Genomic DNA, 12,604 nt, shown 5'->3' with positions numbered 1-12,604 from the left:
TTTTTGAGACATTCGTGTTGCTCCTCATTTGGCAAAAGGAACTGTGCTTCATCAGTGTGGGCTCTTCCTACATTACATAATGTTCATGCCAAGCTCTCTGCCCATGATGGCTCAAGCAATCAGAGGCCGATGTTATGAATTAAATCAAGGTCTTCTATAATAGTCCTGTGCACCTATGGCCTATCAAACCAACCAGTCAATCCTGTTTTTTTAAATCTGTTGTGATATTATAATGCTCTTTCTAATCAATGCAGAACTGTTTCATTTCTAAATTTCCATGATTGTTTTTTCAAACACATTTTGTTGATCTATCCAACGATAACCATTTATTATATATTAGCAATTGCTTTAGCAGAAGTAGGTTACTTGTTTGAAAATTATATAAAAGGTAAGAACTCACACTTAAAAATTGATTGTATTCTGTGGTAATCAATTTCAGTGCTACATGCACGAGAAAACAGATTTACTATTATGAAATAGCTAATCCCTCTGCTTTTTATTATTTGCATTATTTTACTATGTACCCTTAAAATATGCAATTTGGAAACACAGAACAGTCTAATGTTTCTTGCAACATTGCAATCTAAAATAACTGAAGTTTGCCTCTTTCTAGAAAGCTGCGTCAATGCATCTCACCAGATAATTAAAGATTATGCTATTTAAACTTGCTACAGATACTGGTATTATACTCTCATAAACCTTTTGATTAGGTAGTTTTTTTCTTATCTGTCCACATTTAAAATTCTTATAAAAAGACAAATATGTTTCACTATTCTGATTAGGCATGGGGATGTGCCAGGCTACACTATCAGGACAACACACAAAAAACAATTTCCAGAGAACAAGTAGGCTACCCAATCTGCCTTGGCTTTGTAGGGTTTACTAGCCCTTCACTAATGGCAATTCAGCCACTAGACTGGCCTATGCAGAAAAATGAGAAAATAATCTTAGAATAAATTATCTATCTCAGAGCACAGTTTAATTAATATAATAAACTAGTCCTTCCAGATTAACAGCTGCACTATAAACAATAGAGCCTTTAAATGCCTCAGATTGTGTAGTCACATTCCAGTAGGGGGCTCCAAAGCACCAGCGGAAGGAACGTGACTAGACTGCAGTCACAGAGGAGTGTCCAGGTGTAGACTCTACCTAAAATATTAACCTAGTGCTGCCACTGCTTCTCCTCCTTATACTGTGAACCCCATGCCTGCTACAACCTGGGTAGCAGGAAAAGATGGTGTGTTGGAGATGGAATGCAGGGGGTGAGATTTGCTGTAGCATAACCTTAACTCTTGTACTTCTGACAGGGGTATGAAATCAGTGGTTGTACCTTCACCTATATTACTCCTGGGGGACTCTGTGCCACTGTGCAATGCAGAATTCAGGTTAAGAACATAATGCTCATTCCCGGTTTCTGACAAACAGAGGCTAGGGACAACATCCCTCCCCATCCTGGCTAATAGTCATTGATGGACCTATCCTCCATGAATTTATCTAGTTCTTTTTTGAACCCTGTTATTGTCTTGGCCGTCACAACATCCTCTGGCAAAGAGTTCCACAGGTTTATTGTGCGTTGTGTGAAGAAATACTTCCTTTTGTTTGTTTTAAACTTGCTGCCTATTAATTTCATTTGGTGACCCCTAGTTCTTGTTTATGTGAAGGAGTAAATAACACTTCTTTATTTACTTTCTCCACACCAGTCATGATTTTATAGCCCTCTTTCATATCCCCACTTAGTCATCTCTTTTCCAAGCTGAAAAGTCCCAGTCTTATTAATCTCTCCTCAAACAGAAGCCATTCCATACCCCTTATCATTTTTGTTGCCCTTTTCTGAACCTTTTCCAATTCCAATATATCTTTTTTGAGATGGGGCGATCACATCTGTACACAGTATTCAAGATGTGAGCGTACCATGGATATATATAGAGGCAATATAATATTTTCTGTCTTCTTATCTATCCCTTTCTTAATGATTCCCAACATACTGTTCGCTTTTTACATTGCCACTACACATTGAGTGGATGTTTTCAGAGAACTATCCACAATGACTCCAAGATCTCTTTCTTGAGTGATAACAGCTAATTTAGACCCCATCATTTTATATGTATAGTTGGGATTATGTTTTCCAATATGCATTACTTTGCATTTATCAACATTGAATTTCATCTGCCATTCTGTTGCCCAGTCACCCAGTTTTGAGAGATTCTTTTGTAGCTCTTTGCAGACTGCCTGGGTCTTAACTATCTTGAGTACTTTTGTATCATCTGCTTACCCCTTTTTCCAGATCATTTATGAATATGTTGAATAGGACTTGTCCCAATACAGACCCCTGGGGGATACCACTATTTACCTCTCTCCATTCTGAAACTGGCCGTTTATTCCTACCCTTTGTTTCCTATCTTTTAACTATTACCAATCCATGAGTGGACTTTCCCTCTTATCCCATGACAGCTTACTTTGCTTAAGACCCTTTGGTGAAAAACCCATGTTGACTCTTCCCCAACAAATTATGTTCATCTATGTGTCTGACAATTTTGTTATTTACTATAGTTTCAACCAGTTTGCCTGGTACTGAAGTCAGGCTTACCAGCCTATAATTGCTGGGATCACTTCTTGAGCCCTTTTTAAAAATTGGTGTCACATTAGCTATCCTCCAGTCCTTTGGTACAAAAGCTGATTTGAATGTAGGTTACAGACTGCAGTTAGTAGTTCTGCAATGTTCTGCACAGAATTTCCTTATTCCCTGCAGAAATGGTGCTGCAGAGCTGCTGGCACTGCTGGACCTGACAGTGCCCAGCTCACAAATAGAAGACACTGCTGGGGGAGGGGGAGCTGGAGGTTTTCCCGGCAGCTGTGAGTCCCAGCACATACTGAAGGAAGGAGGCGGCACATAGGAAACTCCATTCAAGCCCAGGACCCAGCATCAGTCTGTTTCTCCCTCTGGATCCTGGGCTCTGTGGGGTAGCAGGTGTGACTGTCTGGGCCAGGGGATGCCCCACAGCTAGGCTCTGGGAAGGGTGGGGGGTGATTATCTGGGTTGGGGGGGCGCCTTGCAGCTGGGCTCTGCAGGGTGAGGGTGTGATTGTCTGGGTGGGGTGGGACTGGGCTAGACTCTGGAGGCGGAGGGGGCAGAGAAATAGGAACAGGGTTGTCTAAGGTGTTTTTTTTTAACTCTCTACTCCTGGGGGAAGTTTTTTGTTGTCTCTTTTTGTTACAGACATAGTCATTGAAACTGGTGTGATTATATAGTGTTATTTTGACAAATAAAATATGCAGAATTTTGAAATATTTGTGCACATAATTTTTAATTTTTTGGAACAGAATTCCCCCAGGAGTACTATATGGTGGATGGTATGTCTGTGCAGACTATGATATGCCTGTATATACTGAGGAGAATGTACATATGTAACTGGGGATGTCCCTATATATGGATAAACCTGTAGAGTGGGATTTGGAACTGATTATGGAGATGTTCATGTGTATGTGCCTTGCAGAATAGGATTTTGCTTAAATCTTATTGTTTGAATCCTTTTGGTTTAGTTTTTATGTTGCCACCTCTAACACAAAATGTCAAAATCTGATTTTTTTCCGTCTCTCCTCCTAACCCCTCTCTGTTCCTTCCCTTCTTTACAAGTAGTGACAAATCCACTGTCTTCCCTATCACTTAGCTTCATAGCCTCAGGGTTGTTTTCATACCCTCTTTCCTCCCCTCCTCCCCCATAATGGGATTCCTTCACTGCTTTCAGTGGACATCTTCCTCTATAAATATCTCTTAAATGTATACTTCTCTCTATCCCTACTGCTAAATCCTAAGTTCATCCATAGGCCTTTCTCTCTACTGCAACCGTCATCTCTCTGGACTCCTTGCATCCGACCTATCCTTACCACTTGTCTATCCAAGATGTTGCCACTAAATCATCTTTTTCTCCTGCTGCTGTGATCACATTACCCCTCAATTCAAATCTATCGATTGGCTTCCTCTTTTTCTGCATCAAGTTCAATCATCCCATAAGAACCCATATGCCACTCAGCTACAGCGAATGATTCCACATCATGGGGTCTCTGAGGAAGGTGGGGGCAGAATCTGGCATCAGGGGAAATAATGAGAGAATCTCAGACAGCCTCTCCTCTGCCTTAAAAATTTAAAATAAAGAAATACTGTAACTTTTGGAAGCTGGATAGAAAGAAACATTCTTTTAAAAGTGGTAATGTTAAAAAAGTTTGCTAAAGGTGAACTGCAAAAGAGTATACAGAAAGAAAACCACCTTTAAAAAACTGTTTAGGAACTCAGATCAGTAACAAAATATCAGCCTGATCCTTCATTCCTTGCACACTCATAACTGTTAGTGGTATTTCTGGGTACATGCGGAAAGCAGGATTAGGCCCTATATAGAGAGTTAAGAATTGTAAATACATAAAGGTTGAAATTCTGCTCTGATACACATCCTTCGCAGCCCCACAGTAGAGGAGGGGGTAAATCAGGTCAGAATTGGCCTATGCTCTTAATATATATTTGCAAGTTAGCTTTTCTTTCACTCCTCTGCCAAATTCTAAATCCAGAATGTCTTGATTTCTCCTCTCCATATGTTAGGGCTATCAGAAGCACATATAGGAGTGCAGTTTCATGCTTGAAGTGCTTGTGTCACCAACAGTGGTCATAGAGGAAACACGGAACCTGGTTCTCCAGACTTTGAAGGGAGATGAAGGAAGAATTATCTGCAAATATTTTGTTTAAAATGGTAATATATTTTTACCATGGTTTCTAATTTTGCCTTAGTCAATATGATCGAGTCTGGACCAAATTCTGTACTCAGTTACACTGATGTCAACGAAGCCTGTGGAATTACTCTGCATTTATACCAGTATAACTGAGATGAGAATCTGTCCGCTCACCATTCAGTAGAATTATGCATGTAAAACATGCACAAAAATAGGTAATCTTCTCTAAACATTTCTTGTTTTTGGTTCTGCCAAGTTTAGCAGCTGCTCTGTGAGAATGCAGTTCTTAGATTTTCTGATAGGGTTGAGTTATTAAATGTGAATATTTAGCTATGTTTATGTAAAGTCATTGTCTTTTCCTTTACTGTTACATATATATATTTCTATTCATTTGAGAGTTATTAAACCCATAACTCTAGTGCACACCAGAAAGATTCCTTTAATTGTTTAGGACCAGTTTCTACTACCCTTATTCATTTTGAATACCCTTTGACTAGCCCATTGATTTCAGTGGAACTACTTGTGGTGCAAGGCACTAATCACTTTGTGTAAGGGTGGCAGAAACTGAGCATTCAAAAGGTTAACATATCCTTGTTTTTGATTTGCCGTATAAATCTGTTTCTTTAAGATCTGTTTCCTTAGGTGGGCTCCATTGCCCTTTTAGATAACATATCCTTAGATAAATTAATCCCTTGTTGGTAGGCTACTGCTTTTTATCCCTTCTATTACAGTGTGACATCAACATCAATGGTATGGTTGCATACAGGTTTGATACTCAAGATAAAAAGAAAAGGCAGTAGAAGACCATTTATGGCCTGGCTCAGAGCAGCAGGACCTTCAAAGGAGCCCTTCTTCACAGACAAATGTTATTCTCAGACAGTCTTTGAAGGGAGTAACAGTGAAAACAGCTTCTGAGAGTCCTCTGCAGGTGATACAAATCTCTATATAGAAATTTACAAAGCTCCTTTTGTTGCCAGATCCTTGTAAATAAATGTTGTACTATTTGCACTAGAAATTTTTCAAGCACTTTGGCTTCTACCCTAGGGAAAACTTAATCTGAGAACCCAGGCGTGCAGTTTGCAGAATTATAGTATTTGGGTTCTGGGACACCACTCAATATAATTCCAATCTCCAATATTTGTGAGTGCACTTTGGGGACACTGAATGGTCTAATACAATATATTAGAATGACCAGACCTCGTCCCTGCTTACATGCCATAAATACTTTGCTAGTATGATTTTTTTTCAAAAGCCTGCATGTAAAAAAAGGGGGTCTCTTATCACTCAATTACAATGTAAAGGGATGTTCCTTTTATACTGTAATTTACGAATATTAGGTACTTTTACCAGATACTAGGGGTGAATTGAGAAGTGAAAGATTCACCGTTTTGGACTTGAGTCTGGGTTGCATGTGTAAAGTGAGCATCACAACTGCAGTTCCATAGGCAATTCTGTTACTAACTAAGTGATACTACCAATTCTCCAGTAGATTTTACACCAGAAATGAACAAGAGTTCGGTAGAAACTCATTTGGGTTATGGGGGGAGTTAAAAATCAGACCTTGCAAACAACCACACACATGTACCCTGGTTCATTCTCTTGTCTCTGCAGCATCCCTGAAATATGAAGCTAGAGAACTTAGCAAGTACCATAATGGTAAAAAGGATCTAGGCTATAAATTAATTGGTTTTAAAGGATCTCTGTGAAAAAAGGCACAAGCTGTCCCTAAGGCAAATGCTGAATAAATGTGTAGAAGAAAACCCCTCTAATAAAGCCCTCACAGTTAACCTGCAAAATTATCATTGCTCATTCCTGACAAGCATTGGCTGGCTATTGAGGATCAGACCCTATGCACTGATAATATCCCTCCCCACATCTATGTCCTGCACAGGTCCTCAGAGATTCCCACACCCAGGAAAATGTGTACTGTGATGGTGATCCTCCATATTAAATAAGGCAAATGTTGCAGTTTCCATGGTTGACATGCTAAGGGGCAGCACAGTAATGGCAGTACAAAGATGGACATCAGTAGAAGAGCAGATACGGAGCACAGTATTGTAGAGGTGGTAAGGCTGCCTCATGGTTGTTGTGTTTTACTCGAGCCACTTACTCCCAGCTGGAGAACAAGTGCAATGCAAGATTGATCCTAATCACTTCCCTCTTTTGACTTAACTATGCCCTTTTGGAGTTTGGGCTTTGGCTCACACAGCCAGCAGCATAACTACAACTATGCCTTGCATGGGAGTCAATCACCTCAGAGATGCTGAGTGCAACTTACACAGCTGCATCTAAGTTACGCAACTTCAGCTACGTGAATAATGTAGCTGAAGTCAACATACTTAGATCGACTTACTGTGGTGTCTTCACTGCGGTGAATCGACTGCTGCTGCTCCCCCGTCGACTCTGCCTGCGCCTCTCGCCGAGCTGGAGTACAGTAGTCGATGGGAGAGCGCTCGGGGATCGATTTATTGCGTCTAGACTAGACACGATAAATCAATCCCCGCTGGATCGATCGCTGCCCGCAGATCCGACAGGTAGTGAAGACATACCGTAAGTGAACAGCCTGACTGTAACACGTTATAGCCACCAGGTGGCCTGGAGTTCAGTCATCACCTAGCAATGCCACTGCCAGTCCTTCAATGGGACCCAAAACCAGATAGCTTACAGGAAAAGGAGAGTGCAGGAGAACACACACTTCCTGGACCTAAGCTGTAATGGGTTGGCTGCTGTTTCAAAGACTCGTATTAAAATATTACATATGAATAAGTGCTAGTGTGGTGCAGTCTAAAGGTTTATTAGAAGGAATATGGGATGCCTACCTAAGTCATAGTGATAAAGCCTGAGTTATGCAGGTCACATCAAAGAAGTTTCAGTCTCTGTGGGGTGGCATCCATAGCTCTCTCACTACTTTAATGCTCTTGAGTAATTCAGCCAACCAAAACTCATGCCAATAAAACCCATAAACCACACCTAACCATCATGTGTTGTGTATACCACCCATTCACAGAAAATCTATTAGAGAAATATTTTAGAGAGTTTTTAAGAAATTTTACTTGGACTACATGTTGCCTTAGGGCTTGACTCCACTGCAGTATTAGCTCGAGTTATCTACACTCAAGTTAAAGTGGCCACACTGCAAAAGTACACTTGCACCGCACTGAGTGATTGGATTAGTAACATAGAGTAGTTGCATTCCCACTGTGCTCCTAACTCGAGCATCAGCTGCACTCACGCTTCAACCCAAACCCACTGACAGGCCAACTAACTGGAGCTTAAAGCACCACCTAAATCAAGCTAGAGATTTTGGTATGTGGACAGGAGTCAGGTTGGGGCAATACTCAAGTTACAGCGTGAGCTAACAGTGCAGTGAAGACAGGTGCTCAGTTACCATATGTTCCAATAACTCACCTCTATGAATGACCTAAAATACCTTTTTGATCAGACTTCAGAGTTGCGACATTTTAATTTATATCTCAGGCTGTTCCAAGGCTAGAAACAAGAACTGGGTATCACATTGAAAAGCTGAGAATCTCCCCCTTTTTAATGGCATTAACTTCCCATTTCTCTTATGGTCATAAGGTATCAGGACCCAGAGCCTCCAGCTGCTTTGTGTTACTGCAGTAATGCAAAGCAACCATAAACCCAGTTTAACCAGACAGTTACGCTGGAGTCTAACTTTAGCCTACTAGTTAAGCACGAAGCAGCCACGATGTCCTGGTGGCAGGAAGGGGTGTGAGAGGACCAGCTGAGGCATAGCAGCAGCACTTTGCTTTCCGGTGATCCCCAGCTAAATAATGGTCCATTGAGGGGCATCATCAGCCAGGATAAGTGAAGCTGTTCTAACTTACATCAGGAGCTGAACCAGCCCCCAAGTTTGGGTAAGGCATCTTAATCCTGTAACCCCCTCTGGTCCTGTGCTAACCAGAGCTCACCTGGAACCAAGGATCTGGCCCATAGAATGTAAATACGATTAGATTCCAAAATACAGTCTTCTCTAGCAATCTGTCTGTGACATGTGGGGGAAAGGTTTTCAACTTTTCTAGGTCATGTGACTGATACTGAACTGGGAGCATGTGTGCACTCTCTTCCCAAAGGACTAAAATAAACCAACATACAATCCATTCTCCTCCTCCTTACCTTTCCCCTGTGACTATCACACTGGCAAAAAGATCCCTTCTCTTCCTCCTCCCTGGCAAAGCCATCTGTGAGGCATCCCCACTGAAAGGATCTTCTCTCTGCCCCTCTGCACCCACCAAGTCCCACCTTCCCATTATGCCTCCCTAGCCTTTCCACATAGTCCTCTCCAGCTACTGGTATCAGTTCCTGGAGGTTACACCCTTTCTAGCTGGAAAATTCCAGCCCCCGGAGCAGCACTACTGGTAGGGGAAGGAAGTGGAGAGAGCTTCCTCTAGTTAATACTGTCTAGTCAATCTAGTCTAGTGACATCACCCAAAAACAAAAGGGGGGAGGCACTGGATACATTGTATCCATTCCAAGAGCTTTGCCAACCCCAGTTGAAGAACTAGTTATTTAGGGAGGGGTCAAACTTTCAGGGGGACAATATGCTAAAACAGACTTTTAAAGTAAAACAACTAAATGTGTTACCTGGTTGGGATTCTGAAGTCTACGTTTGTGCCTAATTTATAAGCCACTTGTAAAGCTGTGGAGCCCACCACTCTCTGGATGACTCCTCGGGAGGCAGCTTTATCTAGCTCGAACTGAGAAATCAGGTCGTAACCTACAAGAACAAACATGCACAGCTAGACATTATTTCTTTATTTTTAAGTGAGCATTGAAGAATCACAGAGCTGAACATACCCTGATTGCAATGTCTAAACAGCAGTTTTTCCCTGCAAAGTTTGTACTTACCTGGCAAGTCATCTTCGCCAGTCCTGATTGGTGGGCAGAGGTCAGTCTTTTGGTTAGAGCTGAAGGTGACTGGGAACCCTGCAAAGAAAAGATCCTTCTTCATGACAGGATGGAAATTGCCCAGCTAAGGGAATTAATATGTATTAAATAAAGTAATATAAGAATAATGGCCATATACTAGACCCACTGAAGCAGATGATCATCTGCTTTTAGAAGTCTTCAGATTTAACAGAATAATTTGATGGCTGATTTATTTGTACATTTGTTGTTTAAGTGTTTAAATTAGAAAAGGATTGTAATTCTCCCTTCCTCAGCACTGTTTGTGAATTGCAGCTGTCCCATGTATCTTGCACTATATGGAGGGTTGGTCCAGAACCTTTGGTGGTTTAAGCAGTTTTTAAAAATACTAGTTAGCTCAATCTACTGCCTCCCCTTAACTCAAAGCAATCCTCACACTAGCTGAAGTGGCTGTTGAGAAAGGAAGTTGTTGGCATCCACTCCTTCTTTGATATTCCAGGTGTTCCCACACACATCCTTGCCATGTTTGATCAAATAACAAGCCTTGGTGAAGCATAAGGTTGGGGCCAAAGAGACTTGCAGGCTCTCTTTATTGACTCTTTATTGACATGAACAAGAGTGTAAAAGAAATTTCCTTGGAAAACCAAATATGTGTCTCGCTTTCTAAATACTGTCTGTTTAAAAGTACTGCTGCGAGCATTGGAAAAAAAAACAGTCCCCCTATCTTAAAGAAGTAAAAAGGCAAAATAAACATTTGCTGGAAAGAGCTCTACCCAAGCCTAACATCTAGTCAAACTGGAAAATGTTACTAAAGTTTGGATGGGGAAGAAAGGTGCATGCAAGTTGGAAGGAGCTACCTTCCCAGCCCATAGAGAGCCTCTTGTCTGTCCCACCATAAATGTGGGTTTCCTTCTCACAACATAGACGTAAAGAAAAACGTCAGGTTGACATTTTACACCTTAGAAATGGCTTATTCTATGTCATTGAAACGGATATGCGGCTGACATCCAGTCATTTATGCTTGATAGTCCGCTAATACAGTGGATCCAGTTTGTTGCCACATCTACCAGAAAAACCTTTAACTAGAGGGATTTTTTTTTTATTGCACCCAGTCCTTAGTATCCATTTCCAGATTGTGATCCACACTTTAGAAATGTATTTACTGTCTGGTCTGTTTAGATGGCAAGAAGATAAACAAGAACAATCAGACAATGACAGGAAGATGGAGAGTGTACCCTAAATGGTAGATTTAAAATACCAGTCTGTGAAAGACATCACTCTCTCTAAATTCTCCTTCTTGCTTTCACTCTCTCACACACATTTTTAGTTCCACCTCTAAGTGATGTCTAGCTAGTGAGGGATTTTAGCTGCGACTAAAACTCTTTTGATGATCAAACTCTTTTGAGTAACTCTTTTGATTATCAAAATACCAGTGAAATGCAACACAGATAAAGGATAGACCCTTACTTGTTTGCTGCTGGACGTTGGCTGACACCAGAGCCCACAGAAAACTCCACACATACAAGAAAACAGGAGCTTGCCTGTGAACAGAAAGAAAACTCAAACATGAATTTACAGCTTCTGATATATCATGTGATCCCGTTTCAGCTCATGGTCAGACATATAAAATAAATACATGAGTTAGGGATTGCTAACACTTGGCAAGCAAACCCTTTTAGAGTTAAGCTTTTTGTCTTTATCAGTGCAACAAAATGTGCCTATGATGTTATCTCAGTTTCCATTTCTTACTTTTAAAACTGTCATAAAAATAAAAAATTAGGGAAGACAGCAGGCAAAGACAGTTTTAAATGCTACCAATTAATCACTTTCTCTGTCATCTGTTAATTACTGATTGCTTACAAATGCCACTTGCTCTCTTACCAGTTACTCTTCATTTTCTCTGCTGGTTTTCTTCAGCTCTATCATGTGAGTATTTGAGGTGTATATTTATGTCCTGTGCTCTCCTGTAGTTAATCCCATCAAAGAGTGTATGAATGAGCGCAGATTCAGCTCTTTCTGCCCCATACAGGACTTCAGAAGGGAATGAGGCTCCGTCTGCTGGGGCTGCTTTAATCCTGCAGAGGGAAGGAGGTGGGGGCTGGACAGCTTGTGTGTCCTGGTGGGGTCTGAGGACGGCTCTCAGGAACTAGCTGGGATATAAAAAGGCAACGAGAGTGGAGGCAAGGCTGCTATTCATGCCAGCTTCGGAGTGGGGATGTGGCGAGGAAACATAAGTTAGACCATGCCACCCATTGAGTGGCAGGGTCTGCTGGTGAGGGAAGCCAATGAAAGAGAAATGTGTTAAGAAGTCTTGAAGAAACAGATGGTCCTATGATGTGTATATTTTGACAGTTCTGGGAATTAGGATAAGGTTGAACTACCCCTAACCCTGGAAAGAAGAGCCTTTCATTTGTCATTGGCTTTCTCACTAGACTGTCCCAATTAGACCGTCCCAACTAGACCCTGGGAGGTGTGGCAAAGGATTCTTCTGAACAGAAGCAATCATTTTTAAGTTGGTTTCATTGCTTTAACTAGAACCTTGCCAAGGTATACACATTACATAGCTAAAGAGACTGCAGTTCCTTAGTCCTAGTTGATAAGCAGTTTTTGCTAGAAGCCATTTATTTTATGTTTTCAGACATATAAACATTGGCTCATATGACTGCAGAGGGTGAAGGGACTGAAGCTTATATGCATGGAAAGGCTGAGTCAAAGAGCATGAGCAGGTAGGAGACTCTGATATTTACTGCTGCTCAACAGTTAGAATGTGGTATGGAAAAGCGGGGTCAGATTGGGCCAGTGTGTGGCAGTACGGTCTACTAGCATGTCAATCAAAGTTTCTAGTTGTTGTGGTTCCAAACAAAAAAAAGTGAATGGTGTATAACCAATGCAATGAAGTCTGCTGAGGGTCTAAAACAATAGCTCTGGAAGTTATGAACTGCACCATTCATCTCAATGAGATGCAACTCAATGTCCAGTAATGATCATTTAAATGGTA

General features: G+C 41.2%; 1 protein-coding gene across 1 annotated transcript in view; it reads right to left on the bottom strand.

Moving 5' to 3' along the window:
• The window catches only part of COL9A1 (collagen type IX alpha 1 chain), a 95,809-nt gene extending 84,102 nt beyond the window's left edge, over positions 1-11,707 (bottom strand). The window contains exons 1-4 of the mRNA XM_034766225.1: positions 11,488-11,707; positions 11,074-11,147; positions 9,589-9,666; positions 9,325-9,457 (exon numbers count right to left, since the gene is read on the bottom strand). Of these exons, the coding sequence (XP_034622116.1) occupies positions 9,325-9,457; positions 9,589-9,666; positions 11,074-11,147; positions 11,488-11,501 (299 nt within the window). The 5' untranslated portion in view covers positions 11,502-11,707. The remainder of the gene's footprint in view (positions 1-9,324; positions 9,458-9,588; positions 9,667-11,073; positions 11,148-11,487) is intronic.
• Between the last annotated feature and the right edge of the window lie 897 nt (positions 11,708-12,604).

The sequence above is a fragment of the Trachemys scripta genome, chromosome 3 (assembly GCF_013100865.1).
Source record: "Trachemys scripta elegans isolate TJP31775 chromosome 3, CAS_Tse_1.0, whole genome shotgun sequence".
In the NCBI taxonomy this organism is placed as follows: domain Eukaryota; kingdom Metazoa; phylum Chordata; order Testudines; family Emydidae; genus Trachemys; species Trachemys scripta.
This window is presented reverse-complemented; position numbering and strand designations above follow the sequence as displayed.